Source organism: Podarcis vaucheri (genome assembly GCF_965113315.1).
Source record: "Podarcis vaucheri genome assembly, chromosome: 2".
Taxonomy (NCBI): Eukaryota; Metazoa; Chordata; class Lepidosauria; order Squamata; family Lacertidae; genus Podarcis; species Podarcis vaucheri.
The window spans coordinates 28,036,530-28,061,759 of record NC_138760.1 but is presented as its reverse complement, the minus strand read 5'-3'; the positions used below and the strand labels follow the sequence as shown (position 1 = coordinate 28,061,759).

The 25,230-nt window shown below is 44.7% G+C and overlaps 1 protein-coding gene across 3 annotated transcripts in view; it reads right to left on the bottom strand.

The window, feature by feature from the left end:
* The window catches only part of AXIN2 (axin 2), a 48,383-nt gene extending 25,168 nt beyond the window's left edge, over positions 1-23,215 (bottom strand). Inside the window, exons 1-4 of one of the 3 annotated variants that reach the window (XM_082212435.1) lie at positions 22,783-23,215; positions 19,642-20,591; positions 11,562-11,702; positions 114-216 (exon numbers count right to left, since the gene is read on the bottom strand). In XM_082212435.1, the coding sequence (XP_082068561.1) occupies positions 114-216; positions 11,562-11,702; positions 19,642-20,465 (1,068 nt within the window). In that variant the 5' untranslated portion in view covers positions 20,466-20,591; positions 22,783-23,215. Of the gene's footprint in view, positions 1-113; positions 217-11,561; positions 11,703-19,641; positions 20,592-21,837; positions 22,344-22,433; positions 22,621-22,782 lie in introns of those variants that run through there. The other 2 variants (XM_082212437.1, XM_082212436.1) reach the window with 2 other exon arrangements.
* Between the last annotated feature and the right edge of the window lie 2,015 nt (positions 23,216-25,230).

The window sequence follows — 25,230 nt, the reverse complement described above, 5'->3', positions numbered from 1 at the left end:
GGTAGACTGCCATTTCTAGGGGCTTCTCTCTTCCCAGTTTGGCTTAGCACACTTTTAGGGCAAGTAAGTCTTGATGGGTTCTCTCTATCGCCTGAACAAACTTAAGTACTTACTGGAAAGTGAGGTAGAGAAACTTGACCGTTGGCCTTGACGCTCCGATGTATTTCCCGCTGGAGTTGCTTTTTGCTCCCGAGTCTGTATGGAGGGATCCCATCACTAGAAGTAAAGGGATACAAATTGTTATTTTTCAAACAAGGTACTCAGCTAAGATGCAATGAAAGAAACATGGAAGCATCTCCCGCTGCCCAACAACAACAAAAAGGGTACTCAAACTCCAGCCCTGAAGCAGGACCTCCTTCATTCATTTAAGAAAAGAGAATTTGACGGCCCTACTTCAGAGATTCTTGTAGGTGGTTGTAGAACAGAGAGGCAGGTTGATGGGCTGAGTATTTGACCAATCTGCTGTCTTTTGCCCACAGTCCTACACAAACTTGTAACTGGGCCTTTAAATAACTAGTCATGTGTTGTAGTCAAAAGGGTTTCTTCCTCTTCCACAGTCAAACTTCGCTGGAAAATATTTATTCTTTTATTTACTTTAAGAGTTTATATATACTGCTCATCAACTGAATAATATTTGAGTGGTTCATAGAATATTATGTTTTTATATATGTTGGAAGTCACCTAACAACAACAACAACAACAATTCTTTTATTCTGCCTTTCCTCTTGAAGGACCCTAGACTGTCTAACAACACATCGTACAGATAAAATCAGAATGGTGGCATGATATTTCTTCATTCCAGTACAAACAGATACATATTAAAACATTAGAAACCACGGACAAATTACATCCTCCATAACCAGCAATGTATATTATTCTGATCTTAGAATTAGTAGCCAGCAAATGCCAGAATAAACAGGAAGGTCTGCATCAAAAGTTCATCACGGTTGGCATCTACCTCATTTTAGAGAAAAGGAAGCTCCTTAAACCAAGTGCCAACACAGAAAAGGCCCTCCGTTGGGTTGTCGCACCCTGTGCCTCAACTAGCAGTAGCTCCACCAGAAAAGCCTCCTCTAATGATCTTAGCAAATGAGCAGGTCTATACAAAAAGCAAGTGTTTCTTCAGAAATCCAGGCCCCAAGTTGCATAGAGCTCATGCCTAAAGAAATCTCTATGTGCAAAAACAAAAACAACCCTCCAGGGCAAAATGACAAGATGTTCTACTTCCTAATTTCTGCAATCTGGTTACTACGCCTCCCCCTCTTCATAATTTCTTTACTGAGTTTGCTCGTTTCGGTATCTGTATATGCATGTAAATTAGGATACAAATAGGAATAAAAAGGCATATTGCAAACTGGAATATGGTTTTGCCTGCCAGCATACCACAGCTAACTTGTACATACGGCACACTAAAAACAGGAAAAACAGCTGCTGTTCGGCAGAGTGGTATGGCTTTTGTCCCTACTCCTTTTGTAATATGGAAAGCAGGAATTGTGGAAATTTCCAGTGGTGGGATCTGTAAGTCCCAATGTGGGCTGAACCTGTGAATGTGAACAGCCTGTGCCCCCCCCCTCTGTGTTTGTGTGCGTACGTGTAATTTAGGATGAAAACATGCAACATTTCGGAGCAGTAGGGCCACTCTGTAAGTTCCTCACTGCATTGAGCCTGAATGAATGTTTCTGCTCCAGGATCAATTGGTTTGGTGTAGTTCTGCAGATCTGAATCACAAGCTGGCTATGCCTGGTCTGACTGGCTGGCTCTTCATGAAGACTGCAACATGCCACTTGGCACACTCAATGAGAGATAGATGACTAAGCCAGCATTCTCTTCCTAGACAGGCCCACCTGGCACTTCAGTTGCAAAGCTAGGCTTGCTCCATGTCTGAGGGACATCCTTGGAAGCTCTCTTTTCACCCACTGCATGCCTTCACTGTGACCTTCATGGCTCTAGCCCAGGAATGGGAAACCAGTGGCCTTCCAGATGTTGTTAGACTTCAACTCCCATCAGCTCCAGACAGCTGGCCAATAGTCAGGGATGATGGGAGGGGGACTCCTTCAAGATCATCTAGAGAGCCACTGGTCTCCCCATCTTTGCTCTGTCATTTAAGAAGGAAAGCCTGTATAATATACAGGTGTCTTTAAACACCTGTGTACGCATCTAGGAACCCTGATCAATCAGGGAACCCAGACATACACACACAAGTTTTTAAAATGTGTGCATATTAGCCAAATTTTGTGTTTCCTGCTGTGATGGGGATATCACCTGCTTTTGTTCACCAGGGAACTGTTAGCCTAAATCCAAAGGATGAGCCACAGCTGCCTTTCTCTATAATCTTTATTGTAGAGCCTATTGTTCCAAAAGTCCTTGGACTACATACTACATGAGTGTTAGTATAAATGAGAGCTGCCATACGTAAATTAGGGCTGCCATCCAGAATGCCATTTAGGTGAAATTTTTTGAAAATTGGTTAAAATGACTGGGAAAATGCATATGGAAACTGTTGAGATACTTAATCACAGGGTCGTGGGTTTGAGCCCCACATTGGGCAAAAGATTCCTCCGTTGCAGAGGGTTGGACTAGATGACCCTCATAGTTCCTTCCAACTCTGTAATTCTATGATTCTATGAATAGTATATCCTGCTGAACACAATTACACTTCAAGCAAAAAAACAGTGCACTGGTTGTCAGCCCAATTTTTGTTGTTGTTGGACTTGAGCTCCCATCAGTTCTCACCTAGCAAGGTCAACATCTAAGGATGATAGGACTCGTAGCCTAGGATCATCTAGAGGGCCTTAGGTTCTCCATTCCCCAGCAAAGCTTTCCATGCATGTCCAGTCACATTTCAATGCACTTTCCATGTGCACTAGGCTGGGCCATTCATATATTGACAACTGCACACAAACAATGGATGTCCTGGACACCTGAACCACAAAATGGCCCAACGCATGCCATAGCTGCAGAAAACACAACCAGGGATACATGGACAAGGGCTTTCTAGATGGCATACATATTACACAGATCAGGCCTAATATTTGTGAATATTAGTTTTGTCTGACAAGGAGAAGGAACATGCAGACTTGCTGTGAAGGCATCCTTTATTTACTACAGAGCTTCAGATAAAAGCATTTGCCAGAATCTGCACCAGCCCTGCAGAACAACACCAGCTCCAAACAAACAGGATGCTCAGTTTCCCAAACATTTAACAGCCCAGTCCATTGTGGGGAATCAATAAATAAATATTTCTAGACAGGGATGTGATCCACCTCTCCAAATTTTACTGTAGATAGTAATAACTGATCAGTCACTAGGGGTTTCTTCTAGATAGCTTTATCTAGGCTGACTAGACCAAAGCAATTTGTTTCTTCTACTCAGCCTTAACAGTCATCAATGGACAATTTCAAATTTGCATTCATTTAAATAATTCTGGCACCCCTGCTCCCCGGAAAAGGCAACAACCTTTTCACGTACACAAAGCATTTGCTCCCAACAGATGTGTAAATATGAATGGCTCTGTGGACGAATACTGGACGCTGTACCAAACAGCTATAAAGCAAATACATGCTGGGTTGTATGAAAGCTGCACAGTCCATCCAAATCAGCAATTGTGGGTTTGCTGGGTGAAAGGAAAAAACCAACCCCCAAGTCATTGCTCATTCGCCGACTTCCACATGGGCATGAGGTTTGTTCACCAAATTATTGTGGGCTGTGGAGCTTTTAAATGTGGCATTTCATTCGGAACTCTCAAAATTCTTTCTGAAGATTCACATCTGGTGAAAATAGTTTCATTGGGAGAGTGGACGTCCGTTCCTTTTGGCCTCCCCAAAAGCAAAAAGGGGGAAAAAACTGAATAAAGTAATTCCATGGGGCTACTTCTTGAGCGACTGGAATCTTCAGCTGGTGTGGAATGAAACAACCTGCTTCCTGACTGGGTGGGTAGGTGCTCATGGAACATTACAATTCCAACATTTGCATTGGCTACATGTTGTTTTCTGGAAGCAATTTAAGTGTCAGCTTTAATCTATAGAGGCCAGAATTCTTGAAGAGTCCAAAAGAGGCTGCTTCCACACATAAGAAGTTCCAACTACAGTCTTACACGACTGCCAGAAAGCACCCCCTTAGCAGTGTCATCTGGACAGCAAAGGTGTGGAGACTTGCCATGGCCAGCGGCTAAACATCTTTCTAAAGCATTATGCATTGTTTGCGTTCAATCTTGGCTGGTGTTCCCTGTGGTCAGTGCAGCATTTTTAACATTTGTGCAATTTCATCTGCCTCCACCTCCACCTTTGTGCTAACCATAGTTGGGAGCTTCCAAATGGAAGACAGGCAAACCACAGTTTACAGTTACTTGTCTGCTTCCCCACTTGCTCAGCCCTCGGCTTTGTCACTCCCATTTCCACGCAGTAGAAGCCTCTTGAGCGGCACAACAGTGCCCAAATCTGCAGTTTGCCAAACAAGCTGTAGCCTTAGGCAGCGGACACAATTGTGGTTTTCAAGTCCGCTTCAAATCATGGTTTGACATCCTGGATTTGAGACAGCACTTTGACATCCATAGTTTGACACAGCACTTTGACAACAGGCAATGGCATCATTTTGAAATTCCTCCACAGCTTTCTCCACTGATGTTGATGAAGCTGTAGAGCAAGTGGTGGGAAGTCTCCACCCCAATTAGGCCCTGCAAGGCCATTTCCCCCAAACCATGAGCAACAAGCCCCACACCAGACACCATATCAGGTATGGACACAGCAACCAAGAGGGGCTAGCAAACACCAGGATTTGGCTGTGCTGCAGAAGTCCTGGTAGAGAAATCGCTTTGAGGTGCCCCAAGGGGAGTGATTCAAACATGAAACAAGTAACTAAATAGCCATAATAGGGAATGCAGGAAATGAACCAACCCCTGCCGAAAGCAGGGCTCGAGGTCACTGATCAGCACGGACTTGGGTCAACCTGGATCTTCCTTTGCAGCATACCTTGATCTCAAGCCATGTTGCAAAGGATAAATGGGTTACCTGGAATCATGGTGACATCAAGTGATGGGTAGGTGGGCAACCCTGCCCACTGTGGGTGGGGAAATCCAGAATCTGGCCCCTCACTTGGAGGTGGTTATCCAGGCTGTAGGACAACCTTCCCCAACCTTACATCCCCTGACACTGCTACAACACAGCCTCTGTGATCCCCAGGCAGCATGGCCAAAGGTCAAGGACGATGAGGGTTGTAGTTCAACAGTATCTATGGGCACATGGTTAGGAAAGATTGCTGTAGAGGAACACTCTCATTCAGGTTTCAAGAGCTGAGGTGTATGCTTCTAAGCAAGGCTGGTGAGAAAAATGTGCATTGTAAGATGGTGTGTTCCTATTCTGATTCTCTAGCAGTGATGCGTGGGTTTGTGAAAAAGCCAGCCTCTTCACTTTATCTGACCCTGAAACGTGTGGCTTATGTCTGCTACTAGAGTAGGTACAGGCTCCCTTCTTTGCTAATGCTGAACTTTGGTGTGGTTTGCTTAGATTCTAAGCCAGAGGCAGTCAACATGGCATCCTTCAGATGTTGTTGGATCACAGCTCCCATCATCTCTGGCCTTTGGCCACGGTAGCTGAGGCTGCTGGGAGTTGTAATCCAACACCCTCTGGAGGACCCCATACTGATTACTCCTGCTCCAAGTCTTAGAGTCAAACAGAGTTTGACCTTTGGATCCTTTGTAGGACTGCAATGGGAGGAAGCCCCAGTGAACTCCATAGAGCTTACTTCTGAGCAGACAAGTAAAAGATCACACTCTTAGGATTTTTCTCATCAACTTGGACTGGAATTACTTGGCATACAGCAAAAATGCATATGCAACATTTGGACAGACAAAACAGCATGTCGCAAAAACAATTCGCATGGCTTGCTCAAGTAAGAGACAGCTGCACCATCAACCAGGAGGAAGTTTGTTCTCCCTTCCCAGTTTGCTACATTTGTTCTTTAGGTTCTGCCAAGAAAGCTGCTGGACAACCAAGAAAGAAACATCGCGCAAACACCTCTTATGTCTTCACTTAAGCTCCAGTGGATGCAGAAATGAAATGCCAGCCATAAATCTAAGACAGGCTAGGATCCCGTTCCAAGTATCCCAAGGGGGAGGAGATGCAAAGTTTACCTCTTTGAAGGCTAAAGCATCCTAGCAGTTTTTGGACACTATGAGCGTTTCTGCATCCAGGGAGAGAGGACAGCATAGAACTGACAAGTGTATTGAATGTGGCAACTCCATCAAGGCAGAGGCAGGTGGGGAGGCTGTTTTACCAAATGCATGCTGTTTAGATGCGATTGCATACCCCCGAATCTTCAGTCAAGAATGACCCATGCTCCATATCAACGGATTCACACAGAGGCAGATCTCTTTGCCAGAAAGAACTTGCTGTCTAAAGGAGCAAGAGGTGATGAACCTGTGGCCCGTTGAGATGCTGTTGGACTCCCATCTCCCAACAGCCCCCAGCCAACATGGCCAGTGACTGGGGATGATGGGAGTTGCAGGCCAGCAACATCTGGCGGCCCCCGCAGGTTCCTCACTCCTGCACTACAACCTGACAGAGGAATAGTGGACAAGGGATGAATGAAAGCCACTTGTAGGGCTAGGACTGGGTAGTCCTAGCAGTGTGGCAGCACAAGCAAAGTCAAATATTGAGCAGTGAAAAGGGATCCATAGAAAATCATGTGGCTTGCCTGTATGAGGTCCCGTGTTTAGTCCTTCGCAACTCCATTTAGATGATCTCAGGCAGCAGCTCTGAAGCCATGAAGAGCTGCTGCCAGTCTGGGCTTCACTCTGTATAAAGCAGGCTCCCATCATCCCTAGGTAACAGGACCAGTGGTCAGGGATGATGGGAGTTGTAGTCCCAAAACATCTGGAGGACCGCGTTTGCCTGTGCCTGGTATAAAGCATCATATGTCCAGTTGTTACTGAATGCTACCTGGTGGTGTGGAATGGTGCGCCAGGGGGAACATGGAAACGTAATGCTTTCCCTTTCACTAACTGCCTTTTTTTCCTATGCAATGCTTTATTAAATAGATTCTGAGGATAGAAACACCAAAAGCTTGACATGCCATAGTTGGGCATTTTCTTACTTGGCTTTGTCTCATTTAGGGAGCATCTTCCTTGCGATAAGGAAAAGTCCTCTAAATGGAAACTTACCAATACACATTCACTACGAGTCCACCATGATGCACAGCGGCAGTCTAAGTGTCCATGTGACACTCCTCTCCCATTCATTGAGGCCTCCCCGATTAGCCCGAATGTTTTGAGTGCTCCCTAACGCCACAATTTGGGTAAATGAGGGTGTCCTCTTAATTGGCTCACTCAAACAAGCAGCTATCTTGGTTGCGGGGGATGAGGGGTGGGAGATGTTAATTACAATTAAATAGAAAGGGCTGGTGAATCTCATTTTAAAAAGAAGGGTGGCGTTACTGAACAGCCCTGGGAAACAGAACTGAGAATCGTAACGAGGGCTTGAAACAAGCTTACTAAACTACGGTCCTTGGGTATTTAAAATAAAAGGGCATTGAAGGAAAGTAAGAATCCATAATGCATTAAATACAGACAAGATGGGCAGCTGGTGCTTGAATTTCAAGTCCAACAAGGGTAGCCAAGAAGATCAAGTGAGGTTACAAGGGAGAGAATTCTTGACTTTTATTTTTGGCTCAAGCCCTATTTCAGCCAAAGGTTCACAGGGTGGGCTTAGCCAAGTTCCTGCCTGCCTGTCTCTCTGCCATCTAAAAAAAATGAGAACAATGGCGGCTGCACCTCATAAGGTAGCTGCAAGATCACAGAAAGAGTGAATGTGCAAAGCATTTTTACAAGCTGAGTCAGAATGGCACAGAAGTGTTGGACCTGAATGAGCGAGGTCCTGCCCAGCCATGAAGCTCATCTGGGTAAGTCTCAATTTATCAGGATAAAATATATTGTAGGAGTTGGTGTGAGGCTAAAAGAGCATCACCTCATAGATACCATGCTAGTTCCTTAGAAGAGTAGCGGAACCCAGAGCTGATACAGAAAGAACATATCTAAGGGCTGTTGCCAACCAAGTAGACCCATTGAAATTAGAGTAGACTCATTGAAATTAGCAAACCTAAGCTAGTTATGTTTGTTAATTTCAGTGAGCCTGCTCAGAGTAGGACCAACATCGGGCACAACTCTAAGCCAACAACAAAAACCAAAGGTCACTGACTGAATGCATCTCAACAAAACTGAAAACATTTTAAAGGGTTTTAGGATAAAATGCTATCCAAAACCGGTGCACAATTAATACTGCCTTAAAAGAAAGACGGGGGAAAAGATACAACTTCTGATGTCCATGTTAATCCAACCCCCCTCCCTTCTCCAGAAGCACAATATTTGTGCTAGATTTCCTGGTGTGCATGTGTTTTAAATCCAACTCTGGGCTGAAGAACAGCATAGTTTTAGGCACTGAATAGCACAGTTTAATTATAAACATTTTAGCTAACCAGTCTGGTACTAAGCCAATCTGTTTCTGGGGAAACACTAGTTTTGAAGTCTTCTTTCCAGTCAGCTGCCATTTAAGCTGAGCCAATTATCTTAGCCTTTTGACTTAGATGTGCCTGACCTAACCTGAATGTAGTTTCACTGCTTCTTTTGAAATATCAGACTCTGTGCGCATATGCATTCACTCCCATCTTCATTTGGCAATGGCTCTGAAACGGAGCCTCTGATCTTGCCAACATCAAAAGCCTGGTTTGTAAGATAAGGTAATATTTGAAGTTTGCTCAGCAGTATTCCCCTGTGTCCAAAGTAAATCCATAAATAAGATATAACCAAATAATAAAAAGTCCCCCTTTCGTCTCTCCCTCCCTCCCTCACCCCTTCCCTCCAATCAAGAAATGGAAATGTGATTTTGCCTGGGTGCTTTGTGGCTAACACCAAAAAGGGGCAGATTAAACAAAAACGCAACATTGATCCTTTGGGTTAAATGTAAGTTCAGGAAAAGGGGGGGAGGAAGGGATTGTGTGCATTTTCTTTGCTGGGAATGCCACCTGGGGGCCGCCATGAAAACAAGAGACCAGATCATACCGGCTTTTCAGATGTCTGTGGGTTCTGTTGTCTGATTTGCACCCCACCAAAGCCATTGCACACACGCAAAGTAGGGTGGTGCATTGCTGCACAAATTTGTTGGCACGGAAGCTACAGGAAAAGTGTGACGGAGCCATGGCCCTGCATCATCAAAGGTGGCAAATGAACCACAACAGCAGCTGATTTCACTTTTCTCCCAACATCGCTCCCCTCAAAAAGCAAAAAGAAAAGAAAAGAAGGCGGCTTGAGCGGGAACACACCGCCCTCCCCGCTTTCCTCCCTTTTGCTCAAGTTTCTCTTTCATACACCCATGGCAGGGAAGGAAATTCAAACACAAAAACAACTTGGCACACGTGCTAGTGTTACCGCAGCTTGCAACAGCTGTTGAAGCCTATCAGCGTGCTCTGCTTCTAGGAGTTTACAACAGTGAGACACCACAGAGCTGGAAAAAGTGTGTGTCCCACTTTCCTCCTCTCTCTCTCTCTCTCTCTCACACACACACACACACACACACACACACACTCCTTGTTTGGAGACAGCACCACAGGAAATTCAAACCTTTCCAAAGGCTTCAAGAGGGTTGGGAAGGGGGAGTTTGGGATCAGTTTTCAGCAGGAACTGGTTAAATGCCTTGAGTTTTTGCAGGTTGCTCTCTAAAGCCATATAACCATTCTGGGCCCTATTGAAATCCAGGTTGCCTCCCCGCCCCCCCCCCTCCGGCCTCAACACCACCACCATCTCCGCAACACCCCCACTCCCCATATCTTGAAGCTCCCAGCAGTTTAATCAGGCAAGCTTCCCTTGCTCCTCACAGCCTGTACTGGCTATTGTTATGGCAGGAAAAAACAGCCAGGCTCCTTTCATGCCCGGCTTTATGGGGAGCTCCTATTCACTTGTTCAAGTAAATTTCAAAGCAGCCTGCTACCCTCTTATCCCCTCTAAGCTCCCCTAGACTAACAATAGGCTGAAAGCGATTCAGTTAAGCCTTTCATCCAGCATGCACTTTATTTCTCACTCAGTGCTCTCATCTATAGAAGGCCCCACAATTGGCATTGCTGTGAAGAGAGGGTATAATCCTAGCCCTGCTCGTCCCAAGTGACCCAACACTGGTCCAGAAATGACTAACCCAGTGAATGCTCTGTTGACACACCGAGCACATATACAAACTGCAGCCCAGCTGGCAAAGAGAAATAAAATAGTGATGCAGCTTTTTAAGAAAATGTTGTTCAACGAGAAAGCGGGGTAAGGCAGGAATAGGTTTCTTCTTCTTCTTCCATAAAATCATTTTTTTAAAAGGTACTGCACACATACTAGAAGGAGGGTGGATAACCAAGTCTGCACTATTTTATATCTAGGGATTTTTTTTATTTCAAAAAGTGCATATTCTTCCCCTGCCACCAAAAGGATTACAAGGAATTGAGAAGCGTTTCCTTCCACCTTCAAGGTTTCCAAACCACCCATGGGTACACTAACAGTACAATCCTGTTACTCCCAAGTTAAGTCCTACTGTTTTGGGTTGGAATTGCTTCCAGATATGTGAATGCATGGGAAGCAGAACTAAGCATTTCAAGTTAAGACCTTGGGAATTGTGTGTGTGTTTGTGTGCATATGTGCATCAACGCTAAGTTAAAACCAGGCTACTTTGCACTCCCCAACCTGCCTCCAAAAAGTGTTCCTTCCCCTGGAAATAAAGAATATGCTCCCCTATCCTCACAGCACTTTGGGATATTTAGCAATGAAGTCCAATCTCTCTACCCAGCAGCAGGAAGAGGAATGCAACATGAAATGGAGGTGGGAGAGAGAAACCATTGACAATGTACGTCGCTGCCCTTGTACATAGTTGTATGGCTAAAGCAGATTACAACAGAAAACTTCTTCCCATTTCCTTCTCTGTAGAAGACCACAAATTTTACAGCACAGATCGTTCCTCCCATCCTTCTCCCAGAGACTAAAGAATAATTGTCATCACATTCCAAACAGCCTCCACCCTCTTATAGAAGGAAAGTCAGCCAGGTTCAGCCCAAGAAGGCTGTTGACTCTTTGGGTCAATAGAGCATCGCTCCTAAGTTCAGCAGCTAACCTCAGAAAGCACCGCCTAGAGGAAGCAATTCCTTTTTTTACGACTGTTAATTAGATAATAAGAGTACACCTTAAAAAAAGAAGGGCTGGGGCAAAATTGTGGATATGGGGACGATTATGGATACATCCCATGGGTAAGAGGCTGGATTTCTAGTCCTACTGGGAGAACAAGGTTGTTCACCTGAGAGTTGGGTGAGAATACCTGCAAAGTGACGGAAATGAAAGAGTCATTTGCTACCATTGCGTCAAAGGCATACACACTTTGCTCAAACCATACTCCTAGTTTATGGCAATATGGTGGGTAAAGAGTCCATCAGAAATATAACTGGGTAGCAGAATTTTAAACAGAAAATTAAAGCAGAGATCATGGTCAGGTAGGATTCTTTTAAGAACCAACAGTTTTTCAAAAAATTCAACCAAGGGAAATACTTACACGCTACTGTCCGTCATAGACATGGAGTCATCAGTCAGAGCATCACTAGATATTTCGCTATCATTTGCACTTGTGGCAGGAGCAAAGACATAGCCAGAGTTCACATGGTAAGGGTTAACAGGATCATTCCTCTTAAATGACCTAGAGACAAGCAAAAAGTGAAAGCTCAGTTACTCTTCCATGGACTCAGGAAATACGCACATAAAAAAGCCAAAGAGTAATGAGCTAAGTTATATATGTGCACACAAGACTAACTAAATGACTAATATTCAATTTCAATGGACCGCTTATAAATAAGAAGTGTTTAGGATCACGGCCTTCATTTTCCACCCACCACAAACAGCTGGCTAACCAGCATGTGATCTGCCAGAAGTATCTGTAATATATAGGAGAAATAAACCCATGCTACTAAATCCTTGTTTACCTGTGTAGGTCTGTGTTCACAGCATACCCATTTGTGTCTAATAGCTTTCATTGTGCTGTAGATGGAATGGAAGCAAAGCAAGTTGTTTGTGTACATTGGGGTGGCAAACATGGCAACTCTCCAGATGTTGATGGACCACAACTCCCACCATCCATGACCATTGGCCATGCTGGCTGGGGCTGACGGGAGTTGAAGAACAGCAACTTTTGGGAGCCAAAGGTTCCCCATTCATGATCTACAAAGTCACTGAGTATTTTAAAGCCATCAGCTGTCACACAGTTTTAAAATGGTGGATTCATGCAATCCCTTGTTATGGCACCACACAAAAAAGTATCATGTTTTCTCCTGTTGTTCCACCAAAGAGAAGAGGCAGCATACATCCTCCATCACTATTTTATCCTCACAACAACCTTATGAAGCAAGTTAGACCAGGCTTCCTCAGCCCTCCAGATGTTTTTGGCTACAACTCCCATGATCCCTAGCTAGCAGGACCAGTGGTCAGGGATGATGGGAATTGTAGTCTCAGAACATCTGGAGGGCCGAGGTTGAGGAAGCCTGGGTTAGACTGAGGGATCACAGAACTGTTGAGTTTGAAGGGATGCTGAAGATCATCTGGTCCAACAAAGGAATATGCAGCTGTTCTATATGGGGATCAAACCTGCAATCTTGGCGTTTTCAGCACCATGGTCTAACCTCACAACAACTCCACAAGGAAGGATAGACTGAGGGATAGAGGCCAGTCCTAGGTCACAGAGTGAGCTTCATTCTTGAGTGGGGACTTAGACCCAAACCTCCTTGCTTTTAGTCCAATACACCACACTAGTATTAGCTTTTTCTGCCATCATCCTCTGGCAAGACTCACAAGGAAGGCAATATTGTGAACAGATCCAGCTTGTCTTGGACACTCCCACATAACAAACTGAGGTTCAGAAACAACTACCAAGGTCTCCATGTGGTAGAGAGAAAACTGCCCTGCCACAACACTCTAGCCATCAACACATTTGCAGTTTTCACAATCCTACACGTGCCTATCAAAAAGTAAGTGCTTAAGAAAAAGGTGGTAAATATTATTAAGTGCCTGCAATATTTTCAGGTCATTTTCAGCTCTGGATTCAAAAGGTCCCCAAGCATGTCAAATTAACAAATATAACTTCTACAGATGGTCTTATCTCAAAATGGTTCGACTGACATCTTATTTCAGAGGATGCTGCAAAAGAAAGTGTGGCCCTATATACAGAGAGCACTGCATTGGTAAAGCGATAATAAGGGGATAACAAGTGAAGAGCAATCTTTTCCGATCCAAATCACAGAGGGGAGTAAATTTCAGTTTTGTATCCCCACCAAGTTGGTCCAATAAAAGGGGTCATTATGTAGGACCAACAAGGTAGCAACATACTGAACAATTTATGGGGCAGCCTTTGCCAACCTGGTACCTTCCAGATGTTTTGGACTACAACTCCCATCAGCCATCACAACCATGGTGCCTGAGGAAGAAAGGAGCAAGGAGTCCCAAACATCTGGAGGGCATCAGTTTGGCAAAGGGAGACCAATAGGGATGGACACCTGTGTTTTATATGCTGCACCCTAATCACCATGGACTATTAAAGACTAAATTGGGGATTGACAAAACATTTACAGGATTGCGATCACTGCTCTCAGCCAAACGTTTTAAGAAGGCCTTGTTTATATTGACAGCACCACCTTTAAGCACACAGAATCCAAACGCCTGGAATCCAGACTAAGTTTGCCAGATGTTCCTCATTTCAAGCCATCACCCCTTACTCCAGATGCCTGCTCTACAGAACATTAAAAAGGGACACCCCTTATTCGACCACTTCCATAACATTCCACAGAAGAGACATCACAGAGGCAGACCACATCCCTCATTCTGAAGAAATTCAGCTTGGCAACTCCGATCCACTCAGGCTCCCATGGCCTGCTGTTTGTTCAATTCTAAGACAGTCACTTGCTTAAAATTGGAGTCACTTGTGAGCAACTTGGGAGGCGCAGGGTGGAGGGAGGGAGGGAGGGAGGGAAGGGAAGTCTTTCTTGAAGGCCTAAACATAAAAGAGAGAAACTTTTGGGGCTTTTTTTTAAAAAAAAAAACCCCACCAAGCCACTTGCAATGAGATCGGAGGAGGCATCAGGCCTGAGTTAAGTGAGCAGCCTGGTAGTCTTAATGAAAAGCAGCACTTCCCCTAGTAGTAGTATTCTGGTCCCTTTGTTTCCATTTGCCCCCGTTACCCACTTTCGACCTCTTCACTAGTAGTCTTCACTCAGTTCTCTCACAAACAAGTCCTCCCACCCTCCCCTTAACTCCCCTCCTGCTGTGTTGCATTCCTCCATTTCACTGGCAAGGGGAAAACATGAGCCCTTGCGAAGGCTTAAGCAAAGAAAGGGGCTTGGGAAGGGGAGAGAGAGATGGAGGGAGAGACAGACAGACAGCCCTCTTCAAGTTATGACGGCAAACAGCATGACTGAAGTTCTAGGCCTCCACATCTCAAGCTGACCTTTGCAGGAGGCCTCGCTGCAAAAGACTCAGGTATTTAAGCGCAGCTGGGAACACATTCTTTCCCAAAGCACACAAAGATATTTCAGTGGGAAGATCAAGACATTCAAAAGATGAAGGAAGGGAGCGGGGAAGAGAAAAGAAAAGAAAGAAAGAATGGGAGATAACCAAAGAGTGACAGAAGACGGTAGGGGGAAAAAATCAGATCCTTCAGATCTTCAAGACAGATCAACCCCACATGTTTCCAGTTGAAAGTTACTCTGCAAAGGGGGGGGGGGGGAGAAAGCAAGGGGAAGCAGGATCCAAATGTTGTACCTTTAGAAAACAAAAACTTATCTATGTTTGTAAAGTTCCCGTGACATTCTTAAGGCAGCTATTGGGGTTTTTTTTTTGGTCTTTCAAGGAAGTGGGGTGGGAGAGGGGGAAGGATAAAGGCTTTACTTTTTATTACTGTCCTTGAAACAGCTTCGTGTCCTACTCTAACAAAACGCAGGCCCATTAGGGCTTATTGTTGTAAGGTATCTGGTTGCAAGATGCTCGCCATCTGTACAGAACCAAGCCTGCTCCTTAAGTGGATCCTACAGACCTTCCTTTTAAAGTGCATGTCATGCTGCTACGTCCTTAATCGTGCCGCCCGTTAGTTTATGTTTACATGTCATCCCTATGGGAAGGTTAAGGGGAAGCTCTTCCATACTGTAAGGCAGCCACAAGAGAGAGAGAGAGAGAGAGAGAGAGAGAGAGAGAATCTCCAATATCTTTTCGGAAGAGCTCAACTTCCCAAACTATGCCGAACTTTTGGAAAAGTCCTGCTCCAAAGTTCAACGGATCTATAAATCACCTTAAACTAGTCAGCAGAAACTCAAAGCACAAGAAATTACCAAGACATTTAGCTAGCAAAATGCCATTCCCCCACTCCTCAGAACTTATACAATCATATCATTAAACAATAAATTTCTTTTTATTTAAAAAAAAAATCATAGTTTGCCCAGTTAAAACAGATCTGTACAGAAAATCCCCACATACATTAAGTAAACCAATTAGGGATGTTTTCATAGCCACTTTTTTTAAAAAAGAAAGATCTTGACCACACTACAAACTTAATTGTAGCCAGATGCTATCAAGCTGCCTTAAAGGAGTTTTAATTCCTGTGTGAAGCAGAGTCTCCGGTGTAAATTTCTACATGGACTCTCTTTTTCTCTCTCTCTCAAAAAAAGTGCCTCCACAGGACACAATACTGACAAATGTTTTCCACAATCATGTAGCAGTTCCCCTTCAGCTTCAAGGAGAATGTCTCAAGTTTCTCAAACTACCACTTATACTGATAAAAATGGTACTTGTTTGTCACGCCCTGTGCTGTGTTGGGGAGCAGGCCTGTGTCATAGACAAAGCACACAGAACTTATCTTTCCAGGTGTCTTGTGGGTAGCCCTGCAAGAAAACCCCCCAAAAACCCAACAACACCCTGAACAGCACAACTGTTTTCTCCTCTGTGATTAGCCTCTAGCCTTATAAGTAGCCTCAGATCTTGGTTTTTCAACCAGAGTAATGGAAAGTCTATACAGGGAGCCTTGTAAATTAGGAAACTAAGCTTTGCTGCACTGCAGTTGGCATTCCACAGGTGTTCAGGTATATGAAGAAAGCTCTGGATTGCTCTCACTGCTGTTGAGAAAACATCGTGTGAATCTGCAGCCACACTGTCTGGCAAATGGTTTTTGGTCAGAAACATTGTGTTTATAATTTTCAGGGGAAGCAAATATGTAGCTTTCATCACACTACTTTGCCAAAAAAACAACAACAAAACAAAAACCCGATTGCTTGGTGTGTGCAAGCACACACACATGTACACATTTGTCTTTCTCCCCTCCTGGCTTAATTTTATTATGATAACTGAAGCCATCTCGGTTCCAACACCTTCCCCCACAAATAAGTGCCAATCTGCAAAAGTGGGCCATCTGCTAGCTATAGCCCCATGTGGTGGGAAGGCGAGCTTCACTAACTTTACAAGAGAAAACTTAACAGCAGAGAGGCTACCTTATTGGCTGCTATGATATATGAGTGTGCCGTAAGAGGGCAGTTTTGTGCACATTAACTTTTGTGTGATACATTCAGAATCCAATGTAAACAAAACTTTTTTTTCAATTTCACTTTTGTTGCACTGAACTGCCGAAAGTGGAAGAGCATCAAGATCCTCATTCCAAGGAAGCAATTAATACACAAAGCAGCCCTGAGAAAGAGGGGAAGAAACCTAAAGCAAGTCCGAAGTGTTTATTTTGACTTGGGGAAATCCCAAATTCATAAAAATACCTTATAACACATACAGCATGAGGATGTGATTGGGGTAAAGAAAATGTGTTCGCCAAACCTAACCTAGGAGCAGAAAACAGCCAGGGGAGGGAGACAAATAGGCTTCACACTCCTCATTAAAGCTTACATGCTAAAACAACCTCCAATTAATTTTTTTTAAAAAAAGTTTGGTTACCTACAGGTCCGGAAAGATGAAGACACATTGCAGACACCAGCCAAGGGGAAAGGGGATTCACCTGTCAACTGCTAGCAGACTAGGCAAATAACAGCAACTCATCCACAAGCTGAGAAAACTACTGGACTTTAATATCTTTGAGACAGGAGGAGAAGCAATGTCTGGTGACCACTGGCTTGGGGGAAAAGGCTTCTCAGCTAGTTCCCTTTGGTAACAACAATGAGATTTTAGTCCAGAAATTGCTAAGAGCAGCACCTCTAACTGGCAAAGGACTTGGCAGCCTTTACTGAGACCATGCCTACCCTACCCTATGGGATATTATTCCCATTTCATAGCTGAGGAACTGAGTCTGAGACCTACCGACTTGCCAAAGACCACCCAAAGTGTCCATGGCAGGCAGCAGTGGAACTGGAACCCGGGTTCAAGCCCAAGCTCTCAGTTCAGTTACATACAAGAATCCAGTCAAGGAGACACCAAAAAAAGGAGAAGCAACTTCTTGCCTTTTTGGAGAACAGCGCAGCACAAAGTACATATCTGCTTAAAAGGAAGGTTCTCAGCATAAAATCATAGAATTGTAGAGTTGGAAGGGACCCTAAGGATCCTCTAGTCCAACCCCCTACAATGCAGTTGCCCCATACAGGGATCGAATTTGCAACCTTGGCATTATCAGCACCATGCTTCAACCAGCTGAGCTATTCAGCTCCATCAATATATGCCTAATCAAAAGCATGCATGAATTGGGTGGGCTGAAGGTTCAAATGAAGTTTCCTCACCTGAACAGAAAGTTACCTGCTTGGTGTTTTTCAGAGTGGCACTGACATTAATAGCTCCATGCCTTCTGCCACCTCAGTGTCAACAGAGTTTAGACATGCCAATGCCTTCTACAATGTCATCTCAACTTGGGGAGAGTGTTAGGTGTGTGCAGGGGGGGTGTACACACACACAACCCCCCCCACCACCACATATACACATGCATACACACATATAAACACTGTTTGATCTGGGCAACAGCAAATATGGTTGTCAGGCTCATGCAACTGGTACAGTTCAGAGGTTGTGAAAGAAAATTGGCTTGCTAGGGCTTCAAACTTGAAAACTTGCCTTTACCACAGAAATATACTGGGGCAAACAGAGGCTTGAGCAAGCATATACCTCCACAGAGATTAAAACAAATGGGTAACACACACTGATGCCATTTGTACAGCCAAGAACTAGAAGAAGCCCCTCGCCTATCGGGAGCCCCCGCAGATTTGCCCTGGTGTGAGTGAAAGCCAAATTAGAACCAGCTGCCTTTCCAACCCTATCGCTGGAAAAGACCATAAACACTGCTGCAAGCTAGAAACACAACAGATGCAATTCAAGAACCCTCCTCTTAGAGGCAGGCCATAGTTGAAACAAGCTGAAAACAGAAGAGATGCCTGAAGCTCTTTGATGTCCCATGAATCACAGAAACACTCACAAAAATTCCTGTAAACCAGATGTCAAATACTTACCAGACTGAGAAAGAAACTCCCAAAGCAAGAGAGAGAATACACAGAACAGAGGGGAGAGGGAGAGAGCAGGTCCTTCTGCTCTATAGATCCTTGTTCAACCAATTCCCATTTATGAAGGGGAAAGGGAGGGGAGATAGAGAATAAGGTGTCAGAAGATTATACCACTCTGTCACGATTAAGAGAGAGAAAGTATACGCTAGTGTTGCCATTTTGTGAGAAACTGGTCTTGCCCACTTTCATCAGCCTATGCCACCAAAGAAGGGTCTCACATCACTCTCCTGGGGTACTGAATTGGGAATAGGACCACCTTTTAATGCAGCTTGAATTCCATTAACTAGGAAGGGCTGTCAGTCAATTGTAGAGTGCATGCTAAAAGGCCTAGGTTCATCTCCAGGTCAGGCTAGGAAAAGTTCCTGGCTGAAACTCTGAAGAGCCACTGTCAGTCACTTTAGACAGTTCTGAGCTTGAGAAACCAAAGGTCCAACTCAGTTCCCATATACCTGGAGCACACACCTCTTTTACTCAACGGTTGGAATTCTGCCCCTAACACTAATGTCCCATACCTGAAGCCATCTCATTGGCCAAACAGATTTCCTTTGGCTTAAAGACATGATAGCAAGCCACACAAGGTATTCTCCAAGAATACATGTGTTTCAGGTCTCCTTGTAAGTTACAAAGTTCAGTCACACGGGCTGCCGCAGTAATAATATGGATTTTCTCGTTCCATCATCACATAATTGCTTCCCATTTTCTATATGTAATCCACATATTTCGACACTAGCTGGGGATGAAGCTGGCAAACTAGTATTTCATTACTCATTCACATGCCTAGATGGTGCTCTTCCCAGCTCCTCTTAATGTGGTTTAAAGTGGTAACAATTAACGCATGTCTCAAAGAACAAGAGTCGCTTTGAAGTTCTTTTTTGATGTCTAAGAGAGCTTTAGGAACTGGTGGGTCTTAAGAACCACAATGTACTGCTTTCTTTATTATGGAGAAAGACAGCCCTCCCCACCAAGCCCGAAATAAATGCCAAGTTGTTAAGGTTCATTAAAAAAAAAAGGATCTTTGCCAAAATCTACTCCAAAGGACAAGCATGTACACATATACCCACTTTGTAAGATTTCTTTAAAGGAGCAACAGACTCTCAAAAAGTCATTCAAAGCAAGTTATCTTACCTGAACCCATTCTCCACAGTTTCTGTAGCTCGGACACTTGCTGTAGCCCTCAATGCCTTACTGGATAGCCCTAGCACGGATGGCAAAAGTTTGTTCTTAAAGTCTGCACAGCTCCATTCCTCTTCTTCATTCAAGGTAGGGAGATAGCCACAGTCCACTTTTAAGCTCCCCAGTCCATTGCTGTTAATGTAAGCAGGATTTTCTCCCCCACTCCTTACATATTCGAGGTATATATCAGAGGTTAAAAACATCTGGTAAGCATTTTCCTCCATCACTGTCTGAATCTCAGTCTGTGCCTGATCAAACATTATAGAATCGATCTGCTGCTTCTTGATATTATCCCTTATGTAGGTCTTAGTGGCAGGCTTGAGCTGCTTGGAGACAATGCTGTTGTTCTCAATGTACCGTTTGTATATAGCTTTGGCTACCCGTAAAGTTTTGGTATCCTTAAGGTCCATCTGCCTGAAGCCATTGCAGGCAAACCAGAAGTCCAAAGTATCCACACATTTTTCTCTTTCCAGGAAGGTCCGGAAGAGATAGGCACCATCTTGATCCCCCAGTAAGGAATGCAAGGATTTGGTCCATCGTGCTAGAGGAGAGTCTGGGAATGCGCTGCCTTCTGGCTCCCCAAGGCCATCTTCATTTCTCCTTGGCGTGGAAGAAACTGACATAGCCTTGAAGCTTTGGTTTTTCATGGCAAACAAAGTGGCAGCCAGGTGGCATGGTGTCTCTCCTTCTTCCCCTGGTACAGGGGGGCGTGGGGCATCTTCTCTGAAGCTGCTGCTGGGGTCTGGGAGGTGAGTCAGCAATGCTGCGCTGCTCATGGTTCCAGGAGTCCCTTCTGGCAGGACTTTTTCTTTTTAAGTTCCTCAGTAATCTGTCTGTGTGTTGTCTCTCTCCCTCTCTCTTTTCTTCCTCAAGTCAGCAGGGGATTCTTCAGAGTCTTCTCTCTTGAAGGGAAAAAAAGGAAAAGAGGGGGGGAAGTATTGATCTAATCAAAACCAGATCCACCCAACATCAAAGACAAAAAGTAAACAGGCTTTTCAACTCTTCACATTAAAATAAAGAGGCAACCGCAGCTATCTGCAGTGCTAATCAAAAGTATCAGATACGCTTTTCAAAGAGGAAGATTGAACTCTGGGCACACTTTTAACTTTGGTGTGGAGGGAGCAAAAGGAGTGGGGGCGGAGGCAAAAACAAAAATGAAGTCTTAATTATTGCATTGCCTATAAAATCAAAACATGCAAAAGAAAAGAAACCCCCCTGTGAACCTTTCCCTCCTACTAATGATAACATCTGAGAAGTCCCAGGAACAATACTGGATCCCTTGTGTTGTTAAACCTATTTTGTGTGCAAGCACACACACACACACACACATCCTTCAAAATTTTGCCTCCCTCTCTTTCTTCAGTAGATAACTCAAAGCAAAGAACAAAACGTGCTTTCCTCAGCATCTGGTTTCCATTTCTCTGCCCCCCCTCCTCCAAAACCCTTCAACTCCTTAAACATTTAGATTATGATCACCAGAAACCCTTCTAAGCACAATGCTGGATGCTCCTCTGAAAAAAACAAATGGCATATTGAGAAAGTGTTTAAAAGAAAATGGGGGGGAGACAATCTTGACCACAGTAGTGTTTTAGTTTAAAAACTAGGTCTGTCTGACTCATTTCTGATCAGTTGCCTACAGCCTTCAAAGGCATCTCATGGACTTGCTTAAGTTATACCATTCACATGTTAAAGACATCCACATGTTTAAAAACTTCCAACCACTTGGAAGCAAAGGATTCCAATTCTCCCTCCTCCCCACCACCCCCCACCTCCCTTGCTCTGGTTGTCATGCACTTTTTCTTCTCAAACTTAGCCAGTTTCCACCATTAAAGATGGATTAATAAGATCTTGAGAAGTTTTGTGGCTTCTTCCAAACATCCTTCCTTAGTTCACCCGGGAGAAAATGGGTTTGCAAAGACTTCTACCAGTTTCTTTAAACACACACACAAACAAAACCAACCAACATCCAATTTTTAAAAGTTGGTCTATGAAGTTATGTGAAGAGTTCAGAACTACTCATAAGATGACATTTCTCCACACCACCACCTCACGACAGGAGTGGAGATTTTAAACGCCTTTTTGCCTTTAAAACAAACAAATGCAAACTACTGCCAAGAAAGTATTTCCCCCCTCTCTCCTGTAATGTACCTGAACGCGTGCAGAAATTCCAAGCCCGGCTGTTATATTCTCCAGGTCCCCCCATCAAAGAGAGTGAGCGAGTAAGAGGGCGACTGGTGGGGGGGGAGGATTTAAAAGAAGACATTGTAGTCCACCGAGCTGCTAAAATGCAACCCTTAAGAGGGGGTTAAAAATAAAAGAGGGGGTGGTAAGTAACCCTCCAGAAATGGCGACTGACTGGAGGGGGGGTAAAAGGCCGAGAGATCTCAGGAACCGAGAAGAGGAATTGGGAGGGTGAAGGTGGGGAGAGCGGGGGGGGGGAGAGAAAGCCACAGAGAAGTCTTAAGCCAGTTGCTTTCTCCGAGCCCTGTGCAACAACTGACCCCTAAGTAAGCCTGCAGCGCCTCTTTGGAGTTCGCAGGGGGTGCCGAGAGAAGTGGGAGGGGTGTAAAGGAAGAGGGGGGGAGAGGGAGAAGAGGCAGGGAGTCCTCGCATCCTCGCTGCATCCCTGCCTCCCCGGCACATAAAGAAATGCACATCCTTGATCTCGACCTCCCTTCCCAATCGGAAAAGTCCAAATCTGAAAATGGACCCTTCTTCCCCCCACACCCACGCACACACCTTACCGGGATATCTGCAATTGGGGTGCGTTGGTTGGAGGTGGGGGGGGCTTGTCCTGTGCAAGACCCCACTCCTTCCCCAGATCTCTCCCGTCTCTCGAACACACACAAACGCAACATACACACACACACCTCTGCTGTTTATTATTGTTCGCGTACAAAACCCTCGCCTATCGCCTCAACCGAGCCCTGCCTGCTCATAACTAACGCATAAATAGCTTTCCTTAACAACTTCAAAGCTCAAGCCAAGAGGACATCAAAGCGATCGGGAGAAAGCGGGCGCGCGGGGGGGGGGGGGATAGAGAAACAGGCAAGCAGGCAGCTGGGGAATCGCGTACATTCTTGTGCAACTTACCATTGATCCAGTAGTTTTTAGTGGGTCCTTTTCCCCTTCTCTCTTCTCCTTTTCTTTTCCCGCCCCCTCCGTAAACGGGCGCTCGGTACTTCCTTTAAAAAAAACCCACCTCCTTTAGCCTCCCCCCCCCTTCTCCTCTCTCTCTCTCCCTTTACAGAATGGAGAAAAGTAATCCGCAGCGTTGCGCCGATTCCCCCTATATTTTCATCACCCGCCTCCTCTCATGCTTCATAATAGCATCTGAGAGTTTAAAAGGGGGGGAGCGGAGGGGGGGGGGAGAGAGAGAGCAGGACATTGCACGCGAAACGTATCAGCGGAGAGAGGGAGAGAGGAGTTTCAGCATGATCCTCTCCCTTCCTTCACGCCCCGCTTCTTCTTTAAGCCGAAAGGAAAAGGGAGAGGGGGAAAAAATAAATATATATATATATCAAAAGACCTGATCCCTCCCCCACTTCTCCTGACCCCCCACCCGCCCCCCTTCTTTCAACTCAGGTCCTGTTTCAAGCAGTCATTCCATGCACCAAATGTCCTCCGGGCTATTCCAACAAACACTGAGCTGTGGGTTTAACTGTGCACATCAAAGTGAACAACCGAGAGAACGGTCCTGTAAGGGAGATAAGCGTCCTTTTTTCCGGCAACACCTTCCGCCTTAAAATAAAATAAAATATATGTGTCTGCCTCTCTCTCTTTCTCTCTCTCTCTCTCTCTCTCTCTCTCTCTCTCTCTCTCTGTGTGTGTGTGTGTGTGTGTGTGTGAGAGAGAGAGAGAGAGAGAGAGAGTGTGCATCTCTAAAGGTATACAGTTCTTACTATCGCAAGATCAACCGGCATTACGTACTGGCATTGCTCGGCAGCTACAGGGACTAATTATTCCCCCACACTTTGGATGGTTTTTCTTTCTTTCTTTTTTATTTTACTCCGAAGCGCTTAGATTATTATTATTATTATTGCTTCTTGAGTTGCTACCAAGTTGCCAGGACCTTATCAAAGGGAAACAATCTCTAGCCAACTCCCCCAGGCTTTGGAACGTCAGAAGTAAGTGATCCTGCCGCCCCAATCGTATTATCCCTGCAATTCTCTCAGTGCTGCAGGAACCTTAAAGGGACAGGCAACATTCCCTCCTCCCGGTTCTGCCAGCTACACTCCCTTGCCTTTAACCCGTTCGTTACTCAATCAACTTAGCCCTTTCTTTGCAAACTATCCTTCCCCCCCACACACACACCTCCAACATACCGCCCCTCCTTCACCCCATGAGATAAATATCAATTACTGTTTGAACTCTCTTCCTTTTATTTTCCCATACAATGCAGAGCAACTGCTGTATTGCTCTTTTGGAGAGGTGGCGGGCGGTGCGGGGGGGGGGGGGAGAGGAGGGAGGATGGAATGATCAACTTTAGTAGTGCAAGACCGTGATATCATTTTGCGGTAGAGTCCCCCCCCCCACTCCCGCGCTCCCCCCACTGCCTTTTCTTCTTCTTTAAAGTTTCATGTTAGAAGAAAATTGGCCTTTTCCTTTTCCTTTCTTTTTATTCTGCATCTTAACTAAACAATATCTGATTGTAATATAACTGGCACACCAACAAAACTCTGTTCCCCCACCCCCCATATGTTAAATATTAAACAGACACGGAATGCTTTAGAAAAGACTTTAGACAAAAGGTTCTAATTAGAGATTGGATCTGGCGTGCAGGTTTCGGGCCAATCCATCTCCCTTCCCCCACTACACTCAGTCCCCTTATGAAGTCTGGGTCTGTTGTCTTTTAGAGCTTTTTCGTTTTTTAAAAAATTTTATTTTACGGGCAGCCTCAGAACACGGAAATCCAAAACCTCTGAACTTTATGGAAGTTCCAGTGCCATAATGCATCTGAACTCAGCGGTTCCAGTCTGTTTTTCCTCTTCGTTTAATTTACTCCTTTATGCGCGCGCAGGGGTGCGGACAGGCGCGCGGGCACACACGCACACACACACATACCGTATACACACACTTTTCTTGTCTTCATCTATTCTACGTGCTTATTTTTAAGGGATTTAATTTTTTAATTACATTTACAAAACAAGCAAGACTAATACGCATGAATAAAACTTGGCCACCGGGGTATTCTCTTCCCACCCCCCTCAATAGTAGAAAGATGGTCTTTAATCACATTACTATAATTAGTTTTTATCATACAGCCCAAAGACCCAGCCCATTGTGCTAGGAACTGTACAAAAACACAGGGAACCACAGGACCTTTTTCTCTCTCTAAGGGAAGGTACTATAAAGAATGTTGGTGACTTGCAGCCTGATCCTCAGTCCCACAACAGCCTAATGGAATTACTCCCAAGTAAATGTGCCTGGATTATTGCCACAGGGCAATAAAATGAAAACTATGCACACATTTTTTGGAAGGAAGTCCAGCTGGATGAAGTGGGCCTTTTGTGCATCTTTGCTAATTACTTAGGATAATTC